The sequence below is a fragment of the Pleurodeles waltl genome, chromosome 4_2 (assembly GCF_031143425.1).
Source record: "Pleurodeles waltl isolate 20211129_DDA chromosome 4_2, aPleWal1.hap1.20221129, whole genome shotgun sequence".
Classification (NCBI taxonomy): Eukaryota; Metazoa; Chordata; class Amphibia; order Caudata; family Salamandridae; genus Pleurodeles; species Pleurodeles waltl.
Window position 1 is genome coordinate 877,525,459 of NC_090443.1, and position 19,857 is coordinate 877,545,315.

The 19,857-nt window shown below is 47.0% G+C and overlaps 1 protein-coding gene across 1 annotated transcript in view; it reads right to left on the reverse strand.

The window, feature by feature from the left end:
- Positions 1-19,857, reverse strand: part of ECHDC2 (enoyl-CoA hydratase domain containing 2) — a 111,956-nt gene that overhangs the window by 27,586 nt on the left and 64,513 nt on the right. The window contains exon 8 of the mRNA XM_069232655.1: positions 2,365-2,415. Within this exon, the coding sequence (XP_069088756.1) occupies positions 2,365-2,415 (51 nt within the window). The remainder of the gene's footprint in view (positions 1-2,364; positions 2,416-19,857) is intronic.

Genomic DNA, 19,857 nt, shown 5'->3' on the forward strand with positions numbered 1-19,857 from the left:
ACACGATCACAAAGGTATTATGGCAAAGACAAAAAATAATGTTATTATGCCATGTGTAAACAAGAGGTGTCTACCCGGCAAGCCCAGCTATATTCCGTACAAGATTATATACAAAGATGGGAGGACTGAATGTGCCTCCAATGAAATGGTATACCTACTAAGAGCAACATTCGCCCTAGTGGGGGCATTACAGGAACCAGCTCACACAATACATGAGTGAATAAATCACCCTAGCCTCAAAAAACATAAACAAGAAAGCTTGGAGGGCGAATATTTTCCAGGGCTCACACACAGCATCTGAGATCTGAAGACGGCAAAAGACAAATGTAACTTCTCGTCAGGCACGGAAAAGAAAAAAATATAATGCAACCTCAATTGTTCAATACAATGAAAGATTGCTTGAACAGCCATGGCAACTTCATGATTAACTGTCTTGAATATTAAACTTCAACCCCTCGCCCTCCCAGGCTGTAGGATTCTGACTTGATATTTCACACCTTCCTGCCTACTTGTCCAACATCGTTCTGACTCTAGTGCTACGGTCTCACACAGACACGGATGTGACGTGATTGATCTGATCCAAGCCTTGCAGGTATTCTCCTGGCATGCTCTGGACCTAGGCCAGTCCTCTTTCTCTTAGTCTTCACCCTGCAGGCCTGCTTGAAGAGTAATGTCACAAAACAGGATTCAAATTCCTCCATCCCCATCAACTGCCTAGAAACTTTGGACCAACAGGTGATAGCTGTGCCTCTGACATGACATATGACTGACCTAGCATGGCCAGCCTTACAGAAAGACACTTGGTAGAATGTGACAGTCTTCACCCTATTCCTGTCCTCTCCAGGACACATGCCTAGCATGCGATTGACCTCCTTTAGACTTAGTCATGTCAGGCCAGTGCCTTTGCAGGACTGCTGACATTGGAATAAGACCATAGTTTCCTGTTGGGGCGCATTGCTCCTCAGCTACATAGACCCTACAGTGGCAAAGACACGACGTAACAATACTGCACCTATGTAAATCAACCTTTTAGAGGCATCATCCCTGCATGGAGGTGACACTAGATTTAAATGTGACGGTCTGGCCCATGATCTCAGTGATCCTTCAAGTCTGCAACTACAGATGTGATCTGCTCTGACCGATCCTTTTGGGGACGCCACATAGATATCTGATGGACTGCTTCTCAGAGGAGGTAAATAGCTCTAATTGTAGCATTCATGGCAGCCTGCAATGCCTCATCTTGGTTCTCTTTCTCCACCACATTACAAGACACACTCCACTTGATTCTATCCATATTTGTCCAATTGAAAATTTGGATATCAAGATGCTTACAAATCACATATGAAAATGAAATAATGTTATTTAAATTGATGCATTTATTAGGAGCCAGCACATATGAACTGCACCATGCATTCTTTAGTACTTTTCTACCATAATGGGTAACGGGAAAGTCTCCATCAAAATAACAACAATAAACATGTCCAACTACATTATCGCCCTGTGAATCGCAGGCTTCAGAGAAAAACAGAAATAAGACATTGTGCAGTATAAAGCAGTACGTATTTTTTTCAAGGAACATTGTTGCCTTTGTTTATCGGGGAAATTTGCTAAACTCCAGCAGCCAAACAAGGTAAATGGTATTTATTTTCAATTAAATAAAACAATTACATACATCTGCAGATGCACACATATTTCATATTTCAAGACATTCCTTAGTCTTCAAACAAGGTTCCACACTATTGAACAACCACTGTCTTCCCCATATCTCTATAACAAGCCACTGGGGATTCAATCCGGTTAGCCAGTAAGTGATCCTTGCTCCACAAAGACCAGCCCCAGCTATGTGGGAAGTATGTTAGGAGTCAAGATTCCAATTTCTCATAGGCTAAATGTCTGACCACCTAACTTTTATTGCAGAATCCACTGCCATTTCTAGCTTGAAAGACCTAGATTATATTTATATGTCTTCTGCAAATCACTTTTTAGCCCCGTAACCACCTAAAATAGATTATAACCTGGGCATAAATTGTGCACATACAAGATTTTGAGGGCACTATTGACAAGGTAAAACCTGAAACAGGGAACCATTAGCACATAATTCCCTATTAGAAGGTGCACAAATCATGATTTAAAAAAACTGATTGCAAAGCCATAAATAGAGTCCCCCACACCATTAGTATTTATCGGGTGTGTAATTTTCATACAGGATTGTGCCCGCCACAGAATAGGCCTTATTACATTAATAGTTAGCTAAAGATGTGTTTGCTTATCACCCAAAGAAATGTTATCCAAGCAGTGCAATTATCAGTTGCATTCTAGGTCACTTGTTTTTACTAATATTCAACATCAGACACACATAATTACCTCAAAGCCCTTGTTCATGGAAAGTTTTGCCATTCTCACTGCCACTGGAGCCTTTCAAAAGAAAGAGAAACAGGCATGAATATATTTTAAAAAATTCAATGCACTTAAAAGTGTTGCTGGGAAACAAAAATACCTCGACAAACGCCTACATTCTGTGGAATACACTGCTGGATGCGACTAGAATTCAATCTACTCTTCCTCAATAAACACTACGGCCCTGGCAAGGGTACTTCACACCCACACTATGTAGAGATGTCTGCTGCCCCGCGGACATCTCTTGACCTTCTAGGAACCACTGTCACAGCAGTTCCTGGAAATGCATTGTAAGTTTGATGGGCAAGTCAGTCAAGGTCTCCGCAAACTACAAACTGAAGGTGGGCGGTCTTTCAGGTTGGCAGGAAGGGTACTCCGCCGACATGTAAATCAATCAGCCCTTAAGTAATGTGTGTGGGCATGTGAGTGCACATATACAACTATGCACAAGACTGAGTGTACATGTGTGTAAATTTGCATCATTGGTGAGCTGGACATTACACTATACTTTCACCTGTGGTACACCAGCATCAGGAGCCCCTGTGTCACTACATTTTCCCATGGGGTAACTTTATCCTTCTTACTTCTTTGTCATGTCAATGTTCATTAAAAAGGAGCAGGTCCCTGAGTGGCTCTTAGTGAGGGTAGGCTGCTTGATTTAAAAAAAAAAAACAAAAGAAAAAAAATCTTTTTATTGAACATTTTTTGTTTTTGAAACTTACACATGAAATCAAGGCCATATGAAACGCTATATGCAGTTAAGGAAGAGAGCAAGCTATCGGCATCTACATGGCATCTAGGACATATCCAACCGATGTGGTTATCAGGACTAGGTCCAGTGCTTTAAATGGGCCGGTAATGTCCGGTACTGAGTACGAGCACTTTTATATTTTGAGAGGGAAAGTACCTGCACTTCTCAGGAAAATCTTAATACTTTTAGTTAGAGAGCACCGGCACTTCTCAGTTGCAAACGTGACTGTATGGAGCTAGTTTCAAAACAGTTTATTTCATCATGGTCTTACATAAGCAACAAAAATACATTTTAGTCTAACAGAGGAAAGAAAACAAACATTTAACATTTGAACAAGCCCGCACCTTCCCAGTTTGCAAGAAAGTGTCTATCCACAATGCAACATGAAGTCGATCAGTCTGCATGGGGACAGTGTGCTCAATATGCTCTGCATGATGCTAGGGCAGGGGTCGAGGCTCCCACAGAGGATTGTCTGCGCTCGGCAGGACAGATTGGAACTCAACCATGAGAGTGACCAGCTGCCTGAGGTAGGGTATTTGTGCAGACCCCTGTCATCGTCTCTATTCAAGGCAACACTTGGAACCAAGTTTTCATGCATTTCTGCTCCCAGGCAATGATCGCGGTGTGTGTGTGTGTGGGGGGAGATTAGGAGGGTGTTGGGGTGACATCCATATACGAGTGATTAGGCTTTTGCAAGTAGGAGACATAAGTCGATGAAGTGAGTAGTGACCCTGTTCTTCCTGGTCCAGCAGAGAAAATCCATCAAGCACATCTCCCATATGTGCAACGCAGTGCGCCCTGTGCCCTGCATGCCCTGTGCAATTGCCTTGCCAGTAATGATGAAGCAATGGGAAGAGCATGTGTAGGAAATCTACATCAGGTAAGCGGCAGTGAGGGCAGGTCACATCTGTGCGGCCGAAGTAGCGGTTGACCTTCTAAGAAGTGAGGTATGCTGTGTGAGCTACATAGTGCTGCATGTGGGTAAGCGGCAGTGAGGGCAGGTCACATCTGTGCGGCCGAAGTAGCGGTTGACCTTCTAAGAAGTGAGGTATGCTGTGTGAGTTACATAGTGCTGCATGTGGGTAAGCGGCAGTGAGGGCAGGTCACATCTGTGCGGCCGAAGTAGCGGTTGACCTTCTAAGAAGTGAGGTATGCTGTGTGAGTTACATAGTGCTGCATGAGCCTAAAGTGGGCGTTGCATGGTATGGGAGCAGAGTACTCCAGTATAGACCACCTTTCATTATCTGTACAGGGACGGCTGAACCCAATCTCCCAGTGGCGACGCACAGAGGTAAGCGGTGTGGCTGTGCACATGGGTAGAGAATCAGCGTGTCAAGTGGCAGGCGTTCCCATGATGTGGAGATATTGGATTCTGAGGTGCATTTGGCGCTCTTGCTGCAAATCACCCCCGTGTTTTCCTTGCACCCTGATGAGGGAGTTGTAGAACAGAAGTGGCCACGGGGAAGCTCATCCTCTGCAATCAGATTATCAAGGGCAATGAGAGTGCAGTTGCAGTGGGCATCCTGATTGGGTGCCCCTGTGATTCGAAATAGGGTCAGCTATAAGGCTGCCCATTTTTACTCTGGCTAGTGGCTGCGTATAAAGAAGTTTGACCAGCCGAATCAACCAATCTCCTAGACCATATTTCGGAAGCATTCCAAACAGAAAGGCTCACTCCAGTGAATCAAAACCTTTTTCTAGGTCCAGTACCAGGCAGCATGCTCGGCGCAAGGTTGGAGGGGCGTATTCCAGGATTTGGAAGAATCTGTGCAAATTGAGAGAAGTACTTTGGGCTGGGACAAATCCGTTTTGATCTGGGTGTACAAGGGTTGGAACCAAGAGGGCCAAACGATCCGCTATTATATTAGCGAGCGTTTTGTAGTCAGTATTAATGAGGAGTGCCAGTGGCCGATAAGACCATAGTGCTTTGGGGTCCCTGCCAGGTTTCGGGCGAGAGATGAGAAATGCCTCACAGAGTGTGGCCAGTAGACAGGCCGCCGACAGGGCTTCATCATATAGAATCTTCAGATGAGGGCTAAAAGGGGAGCATAAGCTTTGTAAAAAATAATCAGCTGGAAGTCCGTCCGGTCCTGGGTTGTTGTCAGTGCAAGTGCTTGGATGGCCAGGAGGAGGCAAGGAGTGCAATCCAACTACAGCCAATCGAGTCTCAGGCCTCTTTAGAGTCAGTAAAGACATTTGTTTCACCTTATGCAATAACTCCGAGCAGTGCAGGAAACAGGAGAGAGTTTTTCATGTTTGAGTCCTAGAGTCTGTGCTTGACAACAAGGAATGTGTTACGCTGGCGCTGCACTGCCAGTGTACAGTCCAAGAATATCATCACTGATGCATTGTCAACCACCAAATTGTTAAGCTTGTGAGCCTCCTTAATGATTAGATCGCTATCTCTAATGTAGAAGGTGGGCCACAAGTGGCCTGGGAGCAGCCCCAGGAGGAAGCTTCCCAGTGGGACTTGATGTGCATGCTCAATGGAGAAGAAGGGCAAGAGTGCAGTGGAGGGAGCAATATTACAAAGTCATGGTTCAAAATAGGCAACTAAGTCCTGACCCTCTGCGTTTTCCAGGAGGCCTTTATCGCTTATATTATTTCTGCAAGAGTGGCCAGCGTCATCTGCTCGTTCTTCCAGGATATGGACCCGTTGTTAAAGTGTGCTCAGTTGTACCTCTGTCTTCGGGGCCTTTGGCTGGAGGCTGGCCAGTGTCTGCCCTGCAGTACGGACTTTGTCTGCTAGTTTACCACGGTCATTATAAAACAAGGTTAGGTCCCCCACTACTGTGTTGATCTTATTTTCCAGAGAAACCCAAGATTTCTCTATGGTAACCATGATGATGTCCAGTTTGTTTTTAATTATTGAGGGCCCTCCACGGTGGCCCAAGGTGTTGACTACCTCAGAAGTCAGTGCAGGCAGGGCTGGCAGAAGAGGGGGCACATTCTGGGTCCCAGAGCGCAGATGCCCAATGTCAGTCATGGGGTCTGGATGCCAGGGGGAGGAAAAGGATTGTCAGTGCGAAAGGGCCTGTTTGCACGTGCCAAGAGGTGTGAGAGGGCACTGCAGCACCAGCAGCCTAGTTAGTGGACAAGTCCACAGCACACCTGGCATACCATGTGGGGTCCCAAACAGCGAGCGGATTCCTGGTAGTAGGAAGTAGCTCAGGGAGTTTTGTGGGTGCCCACCAGAGTTCCAAATGGCCATGGGCCAAGGAGCGAGGCAATAATTAATAGGGTCTGCATGCACAAACTAAGTCAGTGCTGTGTTGTGCACCATGAACAGCCCCACAGATGAGATAAGTTACTTCCCACCACTAGTCCCCCCTCAGCGGGTGTAGGGCAGCCACGGGTGTCCTAGTTGCAATGTGAGTTGACCTAGTTGCAATGTGAGTTGTCAGAGCAATATTAAAGCATCAGGTCTCCAGATGACAGCGTACTTGTCGGAAGGATCAGTTGTAGGATCCTGCAAGGGATAGGGCCTGGGTATCCCCATGATCAAGCTAGGAGCACATGCAATTTTAGCCAATAGAGTCCTGGTCCGCCACAATTAACATCACCTGCCTGTAGTATAGACGTAGGGCAGTCACAGTGCACTCTGCCCAGGATCTAGGACTACAATACGCTGTTGGGCTGTATCCTGACTCAAAGACTGTCTGGCCTTCAGTCCATCCCCAGGTTCCAGTATGGTGTGAAGGTAGCTGACCCCAAGCAGTTCAACCCCACCCCAGGGATCTCCAGCTGCTAAGTCTAGACAGTAAAGTGTAGGCATAGGTCCGTGGCGGGAGCCTGTGTCCCCTGGTCACCCTCCAAAATGCCTCTTCTCCTCAAGGTGACTTGGTCAGTGTGAGTGAACCCTGACCCACACCGGCGATGCCAGGTGCACTAAGAGTGACTGTACGTATATGAAGACCCCATCGGGACAGCGTTCCTAGTGGATGGATGCACCAGTTACCTCTGCAATTACCATCCCACATCACCAGGCCAGGTCAGGTCAGGGAGCACAAGTGTGCAGGCCTGCAGGGTCAGTGGGCCCGTACAGCCCTGGACCTCCAATGGAGCTAGCCTTCTGTCCCCACTCTGCGTATAGCATGATGTCCCTGCGCCTGGGTCCTCTCAGAGCCTGCATAGGCGAAGCTCTTCTCATGGCTCCTGTGCTTAAGGAGGATAACTATCGTCTGGCACGATCGTGGCTGAGGGGAAGGGAGGATTTAAAAGGAGGATGGGAGGCCCCGTCAGCTCTTATGGCGACTGGGCCGCTACAAACCCACCATCCTCAGGCCCTGACCCAGGCCTCCACACCCTCCACAGTGCCGAGGCTTCGGCAACGGCACTCCAGGGTCGCACCCACCCAGAGGTGTGTGGCGTGTAGGCTAGTGGGACCGATGACAGCCAGATCCAGAGGATAATTTTAGGATAAGGGGAAATGCGATGCAGAGCTGTTAAAGACAGTCCGCCATCTTGGCTGCACAGGGCAAGCCCCCTTAGGTTGTCTGATTTGTTGCTGCAACACCAATGCTAATTAATGTTCATATAAAGATCAGTTTTCTGCACTCTGTTACGTATATATTGTTTCAGTGCCTCCACCTTCTTCACCTCACGGATATCTATCCTGGAAGGGCTTATTTAAACCCAAATGCACATGACTATGCATAAGCATTCTAAAATGTATTTAAACTGTGAATACATTGTATACATTATTTAAATCATATGCTCTGTATCACCCAACGTCTGTGAACATAGTTAAAACTGCAAACAACATTCATGGTTTCTTTGTAAATGAGACAAAGTCAACATATGTAAATGAAGACAAAGATAAACTTCCATCTATGTGCACTGTTTCCAGACTGTCACTGTAGTGGTGTACATTTCTGACGCTTACAAGTGAAAACTGCCTCCGTAAATATCGATTTTTTTCTAGAGGCGGTAATGGATCAATGAATTTATGCACTGTGGATTCACCAACATTAAGACATTTTCCTCTGTATCGTTTGTTTCTTTTTAACATGTTGGTTCTGTTAAACCTTTTTTTATTACAATAGAACATTGCTTTCCACCATATCAAAACTTTAGTGTAAGGGGCAAAAAATGCTATTGGTTCTGTAGACGCTACTTGTGTTACAGTAGAAAAATGTACAGTTATAAAATTAAATAATACATCATGCATCAGAACCTCCTTAAGATATAAATATTCTCCTGATATTAAACTTACAAAAAATATCCAAACTTTACTAAATGCATCAGAAAGCAGCACAAATGACTCTAAAAAGACAAATCTAAAGGGCGATTAACGTATTTCCCATGTGTTAAGGGTGCTACTCGGTTGCTATAGTGTGGAGAATTCTGCATAATACACCTATTTTCTACTTGATGTGGGGAAAGTTACAGAAGTGTTGCATGTTGTGGAGACTGCTACACAATAAGTCCCCTATTTGATAAAGAAATGTAAAATTTCTTCCTCCACCAATATACCCCGGCCCATGATCGACTGAAGGAAAGGCAGAAATAATCCAAGTAAGGGGGTAAATATCTTTATGTGACACTAGAACTCAAATACGAAAATCTGTGAGAACATGCAGACTATTAGGAACAAATCAGAGCAAAACATTTTTTTTTTTTTTTTTTTGAGGGAGAGACGTCAGAACTGGAAAAGCTGCTATCGAAACGTCCATTTGATCTTTTGGACTTATCCGGAATTGGCTGCCAACTTCTGGTTTTGCTAATGTTTGTGAATGTTTTTTGTAAAACTGTCTGAATGTATATATTTACCGATAACATTGGTTACTTTTTGAGGATTTCGGAACAAAAACACTGTACAGCCCAACAAGCCGGAAGCAATTTGAAGATGTTAGGATAAAGGTGTGGAATGAGGCTGGAATGTTTGATTTGCAATCTTAATGCAAACAGAATTTTATAAGGGTGACATTTTGGACAAAGGTATCCTGTTAAAAATGTAGACATCTAAATCTCATAATGGTAGATGTAAGGCAGAAACTGTTTTAATGAATGAAAACACATTCAATTTTTTTCATTATTCTGAAGTTCTGTTCAAAGTTCTGATAAAGCAGACCTTTCCCAAGATCTCCGCCCAGCTCTACCTCTATGAGAATATATTAGGTATTTGGCAATCTCGGTCCAATGTCATTCTGGGCGGCCTATATTTTGTACTCTCTTAAAAATGTCACACCTGTGTTTTTTATATTTCTTTCATGCAACAACATTGGGAATGAGTCTACTCTCCACGCGTGCTTACTCTTACTGTACAATATTTTGACTGCTAATGCAGAAATTTCTATCAATGTAGAATGGGAAGTCAAAAAAATACTTTATTGCAGAACAATCTGAATAGAATATACATATACATATATATATATATATATATATATATATATATATAGATATATTGTTTTTAGTAGTAATTTAGAACATGAACATTCAAGTACATAGATGCGAGGACCTAAATGGAACTTTGATGATTTGATTATAATTTAATAGTACTTTACTGCTTTACTGTTATGTACTGGGGAGCTAAACACGCATTGCACTTTATGCAATATGCATATTCAATAGTACTTTACTGTCATGCATTGGGAAGTTAAACACATACTGAACTTTATATAGCATGCATATTTATATAACTACTAATTTTTTTCCCTAAAAAACGGAGAAAGAACAAGAAATCAGAAGAGATAGGAAATGAAGTTATGCCCATTCTTTTTCATTTATTTGGTGATATATTGTGTTTTTATATATATGGATGTCTCTCTCCTTTTCGTTGTTTATTTTTCTGTTTTCTTTAGAAATGTAAAAGAAAGAACAAAAAAAGAGAAAGGAGAGAAAAAAGACGATAGCAGGAGTGGCTAAACACTCCCCCTTTAACTATGTATGCACTGAATCACCTGTAATGGCCAGTTGAAGGCTTCGGCTGAAACGCGTTGCCAGTAGCTCCCTGATGGGTATCACGTTTGCACTTTGATAATCTAAGAAATCTCTAAAATACAAGAATGGAGAGTGCTGCCATCTTTTTGAGGGCTGTTGTGAACTAATAGATGTACGTTACACAGAGGAATCTCACAAGGCCGTTTAGACTTTGTTTTGATATATATTTCTCAAAGCTCTTTACTTGCTTTCAGTGGTGGCTGAGGCAGGGAGGGGTACTCCGGGGGGGTTGGAGGGGTACTCTAATTGTTATTTAATTTTTTTTTTTTTTTAAACTGCCACTCCCGATCCCAGCCGACTCCATCACTCCTCCCTTCCCGGTAGTCACTGGGGCACAGGCTCCCAATCCAGACGCTACTATCATGCTATACTAAGGATTGGCTTGAGTGGGCTAGTTTGACACTCGCTCAGGCACAGGGAGCCTGTGCCATTTTTCCAACCTGGCTGTGTAACACAGCACGGTTGGAGAAACGTAAGTGCGCATGTTAATTTGGCCAACCTGAGATGGCCGGCCAAACCGACATGCGCACTTTACTGTGCCTACCACTCCACCCACACCCCCATTGCCCAGCCCCACCCTCGACTTGCATGGCTCAGTCAGACAGCGACAGATAAAATGATAACATTATTTTATCATCATTTTATCTGTCACTGCCTGACTGATCACGGGGGGGCGACGTGCCTCCACTATCAGGGAGGAGCAGACCCTGCTTGTTTTTTTAGCTGACGTCTAAAAATTCTGTGCTAAAAGTGGGTTCCTGAACATTTCAATTTAGTACTTCAAGGTAAATGGTGAAGTGGAATTTGAAACCAGCATCGTGAGAATCAAAAGCATTGTCTGTGGTATGCTGAAAACGTTTCTGGGTTGAGCTTGGTCCAGTAGTGAAGAAAGTTACCCAGGTGTACAGTGTGCCACACTGGAGTGTGAGATCACTGGGTCGTAGTGGAGTCTGGAAGAATGAGGCATGTGTGAGAAGAGCAAGGCCTGTCTGGCAGCTAGAGGCATCCGATATCATGTCTAGGCATCCATGAACACACAGACATTTGACATACAGGAACGAAGACGCTAACAAACAGAATCTAAGTACTAGAGTGCAATGTGTGAGACCTTTCAAAAGAGTCTTCAGTTATCGTCATTCAGACAAGGTGGTTAAATCAAATCAAATCAAATCATTAACATTTATAAAGCGCGCTACTCACCCGTGCGGGTCTCAAGGCGCTAGGGGGGAAAGGGGGGGTTATCGCTGCTCGAACAGCCAAGTCTTTAGGAGTCTCCGGAAAGCGGAGTGGTCCTGGGTGGTCCTGAGGCTGGTGGGGAGGGAGTTCCAGGTCTTGGCCGCCAGGAAGGAGAAAGATCTCCCACCCGCCGTGGAGCGGCGGGTGCGAGGGACGGCAGCAAGTGCGAGGCCAGCGGAGCGGAGGGGGCGGGTGGGGACGTAGAAGCTGAGGCGTCTGTTGAGGTATTCCGGTCCCTTGTTGTGGAGGGCTTTGCGTGCGTGGGTGAGAAGACGGAAGGTGATCCTTTTGCTGACTGGGAGCCAATGCAGGTGTCTCAGGTGTGCGGAGATGTGGCTGTTGCGGGGTACGTCGAGGATGAGGCGGGCCGAGGCGTTTTGGATGCGTTGCAGGCGGTTTTGGAGTTTGGCTGTGGTCCCGGCGTAGAGGGTGTTGCCGTAGTCCAGGCGGCTCGTGACGAGGGCGTGGGTCACGGTTTTTCTGGTGTCGCCGGGGATCCAGCGGAAGATCTTACGGAGCATGCGGAGAGTGAGGAAGCAGGCGGAGGACACGGCGTTGACTTGCTTGGTCATGGTGAGAAGAGGGTCCAAGATGAAGCCGAGGTTGCGGGCGTGGTCTGCGGGGGTCGGTGCGGTGCCGAGGGCCGTGGGCCACCAGGAGTCGTCCCAGGAGGACGGGGTGTTGCCAAGGATGAGGACTTCCGTTTTTTCAGAGTTCAGCTTTAGGCGGCTGAGCCTCATCCAATCTGCGACGTCCTTCATACCCTCTTGTAGGTTGGTCTTGGCGCTGGCGGGGTCCTTGGTGAGGGAGAGTACAAGTTGGGTGTCGTCGGCGTAGGAGGTGATGATGATGTCGTGCTTGCGTACGATGTCGGCGAGGGGGCTCATGTAGACATTGAAGAGTGTCGGGCTGAGCGATGAGCCTTGAGGTACGCCGCAGATGATCTTGGTGGGTTCTGAGCGAAACGGAGGGAGGTAAACTCTTTGGGAGCGGTTAGCGAGGAAGGAGGCGATCCAGTCCAGGGCCTGGCCTTGGATCCCGGTGGAGCGGAGGCGGGTGATTAGGGTGCGGTGACAGACGGTGTCAAAGGCAGCCGAGAGGTCGAGGAGAATGAGGGCGACTGTTTCACCGTTGTCCATCAGGGTTCTGATGTCGTCTGTGACTGAGATGAGGGCGGTTTCCGTGCTGTGGTTGGTTCGGAATCCGGTTTGTGAAGGGTCGAGCAGGTTGTTGTCTTCCAGGAAGGTGGTCAGCTGTTTGTTGACGGTCTTTTCTATTACCTTGGCTGGGAAAGGTAGAAGAGAGATGGGGCGGAAGTTTTTCAGGTCGCTTGGGTCAGCCGTAGGTTTCTTTAGTAGGGCGTTGACTTCAGCGTGCTTCCAGCATTCGGGGAAGGTAGCAGAAGAAAAAGAAGAGTTGATGACGGTCTGGAGGTGCGGGGCGATGATGTCGTCGGCTTTGTTAAAGATGAAGTGCGGGCAGGGGTCCGAAGGGGCGCCGGAGTGGATAGAGTTCATGATGGATTTGGTTTCTTCCGTGTTGATGTGGGTCCAGTTGTTGAGGGTGATGTCTGGGGAAGCGGGTTCAGTGGTGTATGGTTGGGTCTGGTGTCCGAAGCTGTCGTGGAGGTCGCTGATCTTGCGATGGAAGAAAGTGGCGAGGGATTCGCACAAATCCTGTGAGGGCGTGACGGCGTTGGCGCTGGGGTTGGAGAACTCTTTGACGATGCTGAAGAGTTCTCTGCTGTTGTGGCTGTTTTTGTCTAGTCTGTCGGTGAAAAAGTTCCTTTTGGCAGTGCGGATCAGGTGGTGGTGTTCGCGTGTAGCGTTCTTGAGGGCGGTCATGTTGTCAGCGGTGTGGTCCTTGCGCCAGGCCTTCTCAAGGGCACGACAAGTTTTCTTTGATTCTTTGAGGGTGTCAGAGAACCAGAGAGGTTTTTTGGTGTTGGTCTGTCGATGCGTGCGTTTGAGGGGAGCAAGGTTGTCAGCGCAGTTGGAGATCCAGTTTGTGAGGTTGAGAGCTGCGTCGTTGGGGTCGGTGGTGAGGGTGGGTTGGTTGGCGGCGAGAGCGGAGAAGAGTTGCTCTTCAGGGATCTTGTTCCACTGTCGATGAGGGATGGGTTGAGTGCGGAGGTGGGAGGTCTCGCGTCGGAATGTGAAGTGGACGCAGCTGTGGTCGGTCCAGTGTAGGGCAGAGGTGTGGCTGAAGAAGACGTGTTTGCTGGCGGAGAAGATAGGGTCGATCGTGTGTCCGGCGATGTGGGTGGCGGTGTTCACCAGTTGTTTGAGGCCGAGGTTGGCGAGGTTGTCGAGCAGGGTGGTGGTGTTGGGGTCGTTGTTTTGTTCCAGATGGAAGTTGAGGTCGCCTAGGAGGATGTAGTCCGGTGAGGCGAGGGCGTGCGGGGAGATGAAGTCGGCGATGGCGTCGCTGAAAGAGGCGCGAGGTCCGGGAGGACGGTAGACGAGGGATCCTCTGAGGGTGGTCCTTGGGTCGGTGCGAATCTGAAAATGCAGGTGTTCAGCGGCGAGGGGGGGGTCTTCGGTGGAGGTGGTGACGCTGATGGAGTCTTTGAAGATGATGGCGACACCTCCTCCTACTTGGTTGGTGCGGTCTTTTCTGGAGATCTTGTAGCCTTCGGGGATGGCGGGTAGCGATGTCTGGAGCAGAGGAGGCGTTCATCCATGTCTCCGTGATGAAGGCGACGTCCGGGGCTGTGGAGTCCAGGAGGTCCCAAAGTTCAACGGCGTGCTTGTGGACGGAACGAGCGTTGATGAGGATGCACTTGAGGTGGTTGATGGCGCGTGGGCTTGTGGTCGTGGTAGTTGCGTGGTGGAAGATGCGTTTGCAGGAGTTGCAGGCGAAGGGTCCATGGGTGCGTTTGGGGTGAGCTAGGAAGCAGGTTTTGGAGCGCCCTGGGTTGAGGGCGTGGAGGGTGGTGGGGTCGTAGCGGATCAGCGGGGCTTGGGGGAGCTGGGGACCAGGGGTCGTGGCGCTGGGCGCGGGCCAGGCGCAGACGGGCTTGCCTCTGGCGTGCCCGCTGCGCGGACGCGCAGGGGCTGCCATGTGAGGTAGGAGGGGGGGGGAAGGGGTCAGCTGGGGGCGAATGGGAGCTGGGGGGCGGGGGCGTGCAGGAGGTCGCGGCGGGAAAGCGCGAGGGAGGGGGGGGGGACAGGTAGAGTGAGAGGAGCTGGGGGAGGGGGTTTAGGGTGGAGGAGGGTGAGTGTTAGGAGGTTTGGAGATTAGGGAGAGAGATAGGAGTAGGGTTGTGAAGATAGGGGAGGGGGGGTTGTAGAGGTGGGTGAGGGAGAGAGGTAGAGTGAGAGGATAGGGAGATAGGTAGTAGAGGGGGTGGCGGGAGGGGGGAGAGATAGAGAAATAGATAGAGAAAATAGATAGAGAAGTCGATAGATAGGGAAATAGATAGATAGACAGATAGGTAGGTAGGAGGAGGTGGAGAGTGGGGGAGTTAGATAGTGAGATAGGGAGCTAGAGAGATAGGAAGATAGGAGGAGTGAGGGAGGTAGATAGCGAACGGGTTAGCTAGGGGTGAGAGAGGGGGAGGCGAGTGAGGGAGGGGGATGAGGAAGGAGCAGGAGGGCAGGCTCGGGGGAAGAAGACGGAGAAGGTAGAAGAGCCGAAGACAGGAGAGCAGAAGACAGAAGAACAGAAGACCGGAAGAGCAGAAGACAGAAGAGCAGAAGACAGAAGAACAGAAGAACAGAAGAACAGAAGACCGGAAGAGCAGAAGACCGGAAGAGCAGAAGACAGAAGCACAGAAGATCGGAAGAGCAGAAGAACAGAGAAGAACAGAGAAGAACAGAGAAGAACACAGAAGAACACAGAAGAACACAGAAGAAGAACACAGAAGCACCGAGAAGAACACAGAAGACCGGAAGAACACAGAAGAACAGAAGGGAAGAACAGAAGAACAGAAGAACAGAAGAGAAGAACAGAAGAACACAGAAGAAGATTGCAGAGGGGGGGTGAGGGGGAAGAGACAGAGAGGAGGAAAAGAAGCAGGAGCAGGAGAGAAGGTGAGTGGCGCGGGGCAGGGCGAGGGGCTGGGAGGAGGGGGGTACTTACAGTTAGGTGGGTCTCAGGAACACAGGAACTCGGGAACTTGGAGGAGCTGCAGCGGCAGGGGGAGCGACCTACCCTTGGGTCAAGGGTCGCTACCACTGTCGCGCAGCGGCCGCCATAAGAGGTAGGAGGGGGGGGGAGGGGTCAGCTGGGGGCGAATGGGAGCTGGGGGGCGGGGGCGTGCAGGAGGTCGCGGCGGGAAAGCGCGAGGGAGGGGGGGGACAGGTAGAGGGAGAGGAGCTGGGGGAGGGGGTTTAGGGTGGAGGAGGGTGAGTGTTAGGAGGTTTGGAGATTAGGGAGAGAGATAGGAGTAGGGTTGTGAAGATAGGGGAGGGGGGGTTGTAGAGGTGGGTGAGGGAGAGAGGTAGAGTGAGAGGATAGGGAGATAGGTAGTAGAGGGGGTGGCGGGAGGGGGGAGAGATAGAGAAATAGATAGAGAAAATAGATAGAGAAGTCGATAGATAGGGAAATAGATAGATAGACAGATAGGTGAGGAGGTGGAGAGTGGGGGAGTTAGATAGTGAGATAGGGAGCTAGGAAGATAGGAGGAGTGAGGGAGGTAGATAGCGAACGGGTTAGCTAGGGGTGAGAGAGGGGGAGGCGAGTGAGGGAGGGGGATGAGGAAGGAGCAGGAGGGCAGGCTCGGGGGAAGAAGACGGAGAAGGTAGAAGAGCCGAAGACAGGAGAGCAGAAGACAGAAGAACAGAAGACCGGAAGAGCAGAAGACAGAAGAACAGAAGAACAGAAGACAGAAGAACAGAAGAACAGAAGACAGAAGACAGAAGACCGGAAGAGCAGAAGACCGGAAGAGCAGAAGAACAGAAGACAGAAGCACAGAAGATCGGAAGAGCAGAAGAACAGAGAAGAACAGAGAAGAACAGAGAAGAACAGAGAAGAACAGAGAAGAACCGAGAAGAAGAACACAGAAGCACCGAGAATCGGGGGTTATACCCAGCAATTATGTTACCAAAAATGCGGAGTGAAAAATTACCCCGACTTAGTTTCCCACTTATACTTTGTGAATTTATGGATGCAGACTTACAGCCAATTACTCAGGTAATGCTATAGTGCAGTAATATTGCATTACATCATTTATAATGAAAAGTTACCTTCCCACTGATAATCCCACTCATAATCCACGCAAAGGATGCAAACATGCAATAACAGGTGGATGGATTTTAACAGCCATTCGTGATGAACATAAGTTATTAATGTTACACCCTTTAGCACGTTGAGCAGAGGGCATAGGTGGTATCTCATTGGTACAGGCACAGATTCACTGATGACACTGTTAAGGCCCTCATTAGAAGTTGCACTGTGCATGCACAATTGAGATTACTGTGCGGTAAAACTGAGCCAGTACCATGCAACCCCCATGGAAAGGGGAATAATCATGTGGAACCAAATTTACCAGCCCCAAAACCACACAGAATTCTTAATTCTGAGGGGCTAATGGCATAAATTTACTACCTTCCCTGAGCAGGTAGTGTTAAATTTATAACTTGTGGCCTCTGGGTGGGATGGTGGTGGAGAGAGGGGCTGTGGTGAGAAGAGGAGGGAAGGCAAAGCAAAAGACTAGCTGGGGAGGGAGCATTGTATTCCACCTCCCCTTGCCAGAAAAAAAGTGAAAGAGGTCTGCTGCAACTAAAGTCTCGTGATTTTTCGAGGCTGAAGTATCACCCACTAAAGTAGGGTCCGGTGTTCCAATACCCTGGAATCCCTGGTGCGGGAACATCAGTCCACTCAGAATCACGCAAAGTGGAATTCCACGCAGTATTTCTACTCCACCTGATTTATAATCAGCACCTTAGGGTGTATTATAACCGGGTAGAACTGAAAACAACCAGGGTTTTTAAGTATACATATAGGGACAGATTTCCCTCGTATATTTATACATTTTCACATTCATTACAAAAGACAGAAGAAACTCTTAACACATTTTTTTTCAGTTTTTGGAGAAAAAAAATCTGGAGCCCCAGATTTGATTGAGATATACATATTATATTCAATCTACAAACGAATTGAATATTCAATCATAAAAATTGTTGTTGCAAGGTGGAAAACAAAGTGCTCAGTGCAAATAGGTGCAGATGAGACAAACACCTAGTACCAATTTGTCAATGCAGTATATTTAAACCCAATTAATAAGAGGCAAGTGGCAAATGTATTATAAATGTTTTTATGCGCTGTCAGTCTATAACATGGCCGAGAGGTTGTCAACTACTCCAGTTGCAGGCTGTCAAACTTTCGACCTAAATGAAAAAACCTGTAGATTTGTGTGCGACAAATGAATTTGGCAGAGGCCTTGTTAAAGTCTTACAGAGACATAAAGGTCCAAGCCTAGGGTGTGGGGCAGTTATGTTGCGAAGCATGAAGAAAATAATATCAGCTACAAATGGTAAAACTTAGAGAACTTGTGTCCAATTAAAAAACTAGAAAGTCAACGGGCCTATACTGACCATATTCTCGATCGATCTGAGAAATATGTAAGACGGCAGAAAGACAGAATACTATCTGTGCTCAAGGAGAAGTTCCCTAAATGTCACCATTTATCATGTGATGTGTTGCCCTACTTCACTTGTTGGCATTTTTGTTACTAAGGGTCCGGTCCTGACCAGTACCCTTTTGGAGTTTACAATTGCTATTATTCATTCTCACGTTGTGTTTCCTGATGCAGACACGCATTTACTCAATCAGCGAACGTTTTCAAGGCTTTTGGTTGTTTGGTTATAGCCCTGGTAAGCAATTGCTTAGTGCATGCACTTTAAAGTTTACAAAACTGTTTTGAGGATTGCCACTCCTACTTTTACGTTTCCTTAACCATCTTGGATTTGGCGCTTTGTTGACATTATGATCTGCTGTCGTCGGATATCATTAAAATGGTCGCGATTAACTATGTACAAATTATAAAGATAATTTACAGCTTTTAAAGTAATGGTTACATGTTCAACTTTCTATAATAGGCTGATAAGCTATTTTCCAAATGGTTTATGTATTTTGTGCATTGCTAATCTGTGTTGAATACATACTGTAAGAAGCTGCTCTAAGAACTGTCCAGGGTTGTGTAGGCTCACAACTTGCAATAAGAACTGTCCAGGTTTGTAAGGGCTCATAACCTGCACTAAGAACTGTCCAGGGTTGTGTGGGCTCACAACCTGCACTAAGAACTGTCCAGGGTTGTGTGGGCTCACAACCTGCACTAAGAACTGTCCAGGGTTGTGAGGGCTCACAACCTGCACCAAGAACTGTCCAGGGTTGTGAGGGCTCACAACCTGCACCAAGAACTGTCCAGGTTTGTGAGGGCTCACAACCTGCACTAAGAACTGGCCAGGTTTGTGTGGGCTCACAACCTGCACTAAGAACTGTCCAGGTTTGTGAGGGCTCACAAAGAACCATGACATGCATTTGAATGGCTTCAATTACAATTTTATTAAGATGTAGGGGTGTTTCTCTTTCTGTGTTTTGTTATCTCTCTATTTAGTTTCCTTAGTACTGTTTGAAAAATGGACTGCACACCAGTTACAGAGACTAAAAACAAGAACTATTTAGCTGGATTTGATTTAGTAAATTCAAGTTCGGCATAACCTGCTTTTATCTGCTAAATCATGGGATTTTAAAGCATCTTAAAATTATTAGTATTATACTTGTCTCAAACTCTTATTTCATGCGTAAGGGCCGTGCCTGAAATCATGGTGGTTAATCAGACATGTTTCATACTGAGGCCTGTTCGTTGTCCCAAGTACTTGCTAGAGATATTGGGACCACAACGTGATATTACGAATACAGTGACATTTATTATCCTATGTATGTTCTGCCTCAAGCATTTCCTGCGAGCAAAAGACACACATGGGAAAGACCTAGGAAGAGAAAAACGAAAAAGCGTAACAAAGGAGAAAACAGAACGCTGCAAGAGTGAGCTAAAGGGGCAGGGAGTTGCTGCAAATGGGTTAAAGAGACCCAAGATGGCTTCAGGATTACGCTGCCTCAGTATTCCGTGCTTGCACATTTATTTGCAGCAGCTACGAGTTTTAGAGGACTTTGGGCACCGGCACGTTTTTATTTACTAATTAAGCACTGCCTGACTTTATCCTAATACACTCAAAGCAACAATAAACCACGACAGAAGTGTCTTTAATAGACCAGTGAAAGCAACAGAAGTACAAAAAGAAAAATGTAATTTTCTTGCTGACAAAGTAAAAGAAATTCTAATCTTTTCCGCTGCACTTTGGCTGTTGTCAATGATCTGAAGACTGGGGCCTAAGTCCTTCTCTGACGCCATTTCACGTTCCAAAGGTTGAAGATCGAACACAACTTGTGAGGAAATGCTTAAACGCAAGTACAAAACAGAACGAGTGGAAGTACCGTGGCAGGCTCCCTTACAGTAAAGTCTACTTTGATCCAGTGCAGGCATGGCGAGGCAATGCAATCCAATGGGAAAAGAAAACCATTAT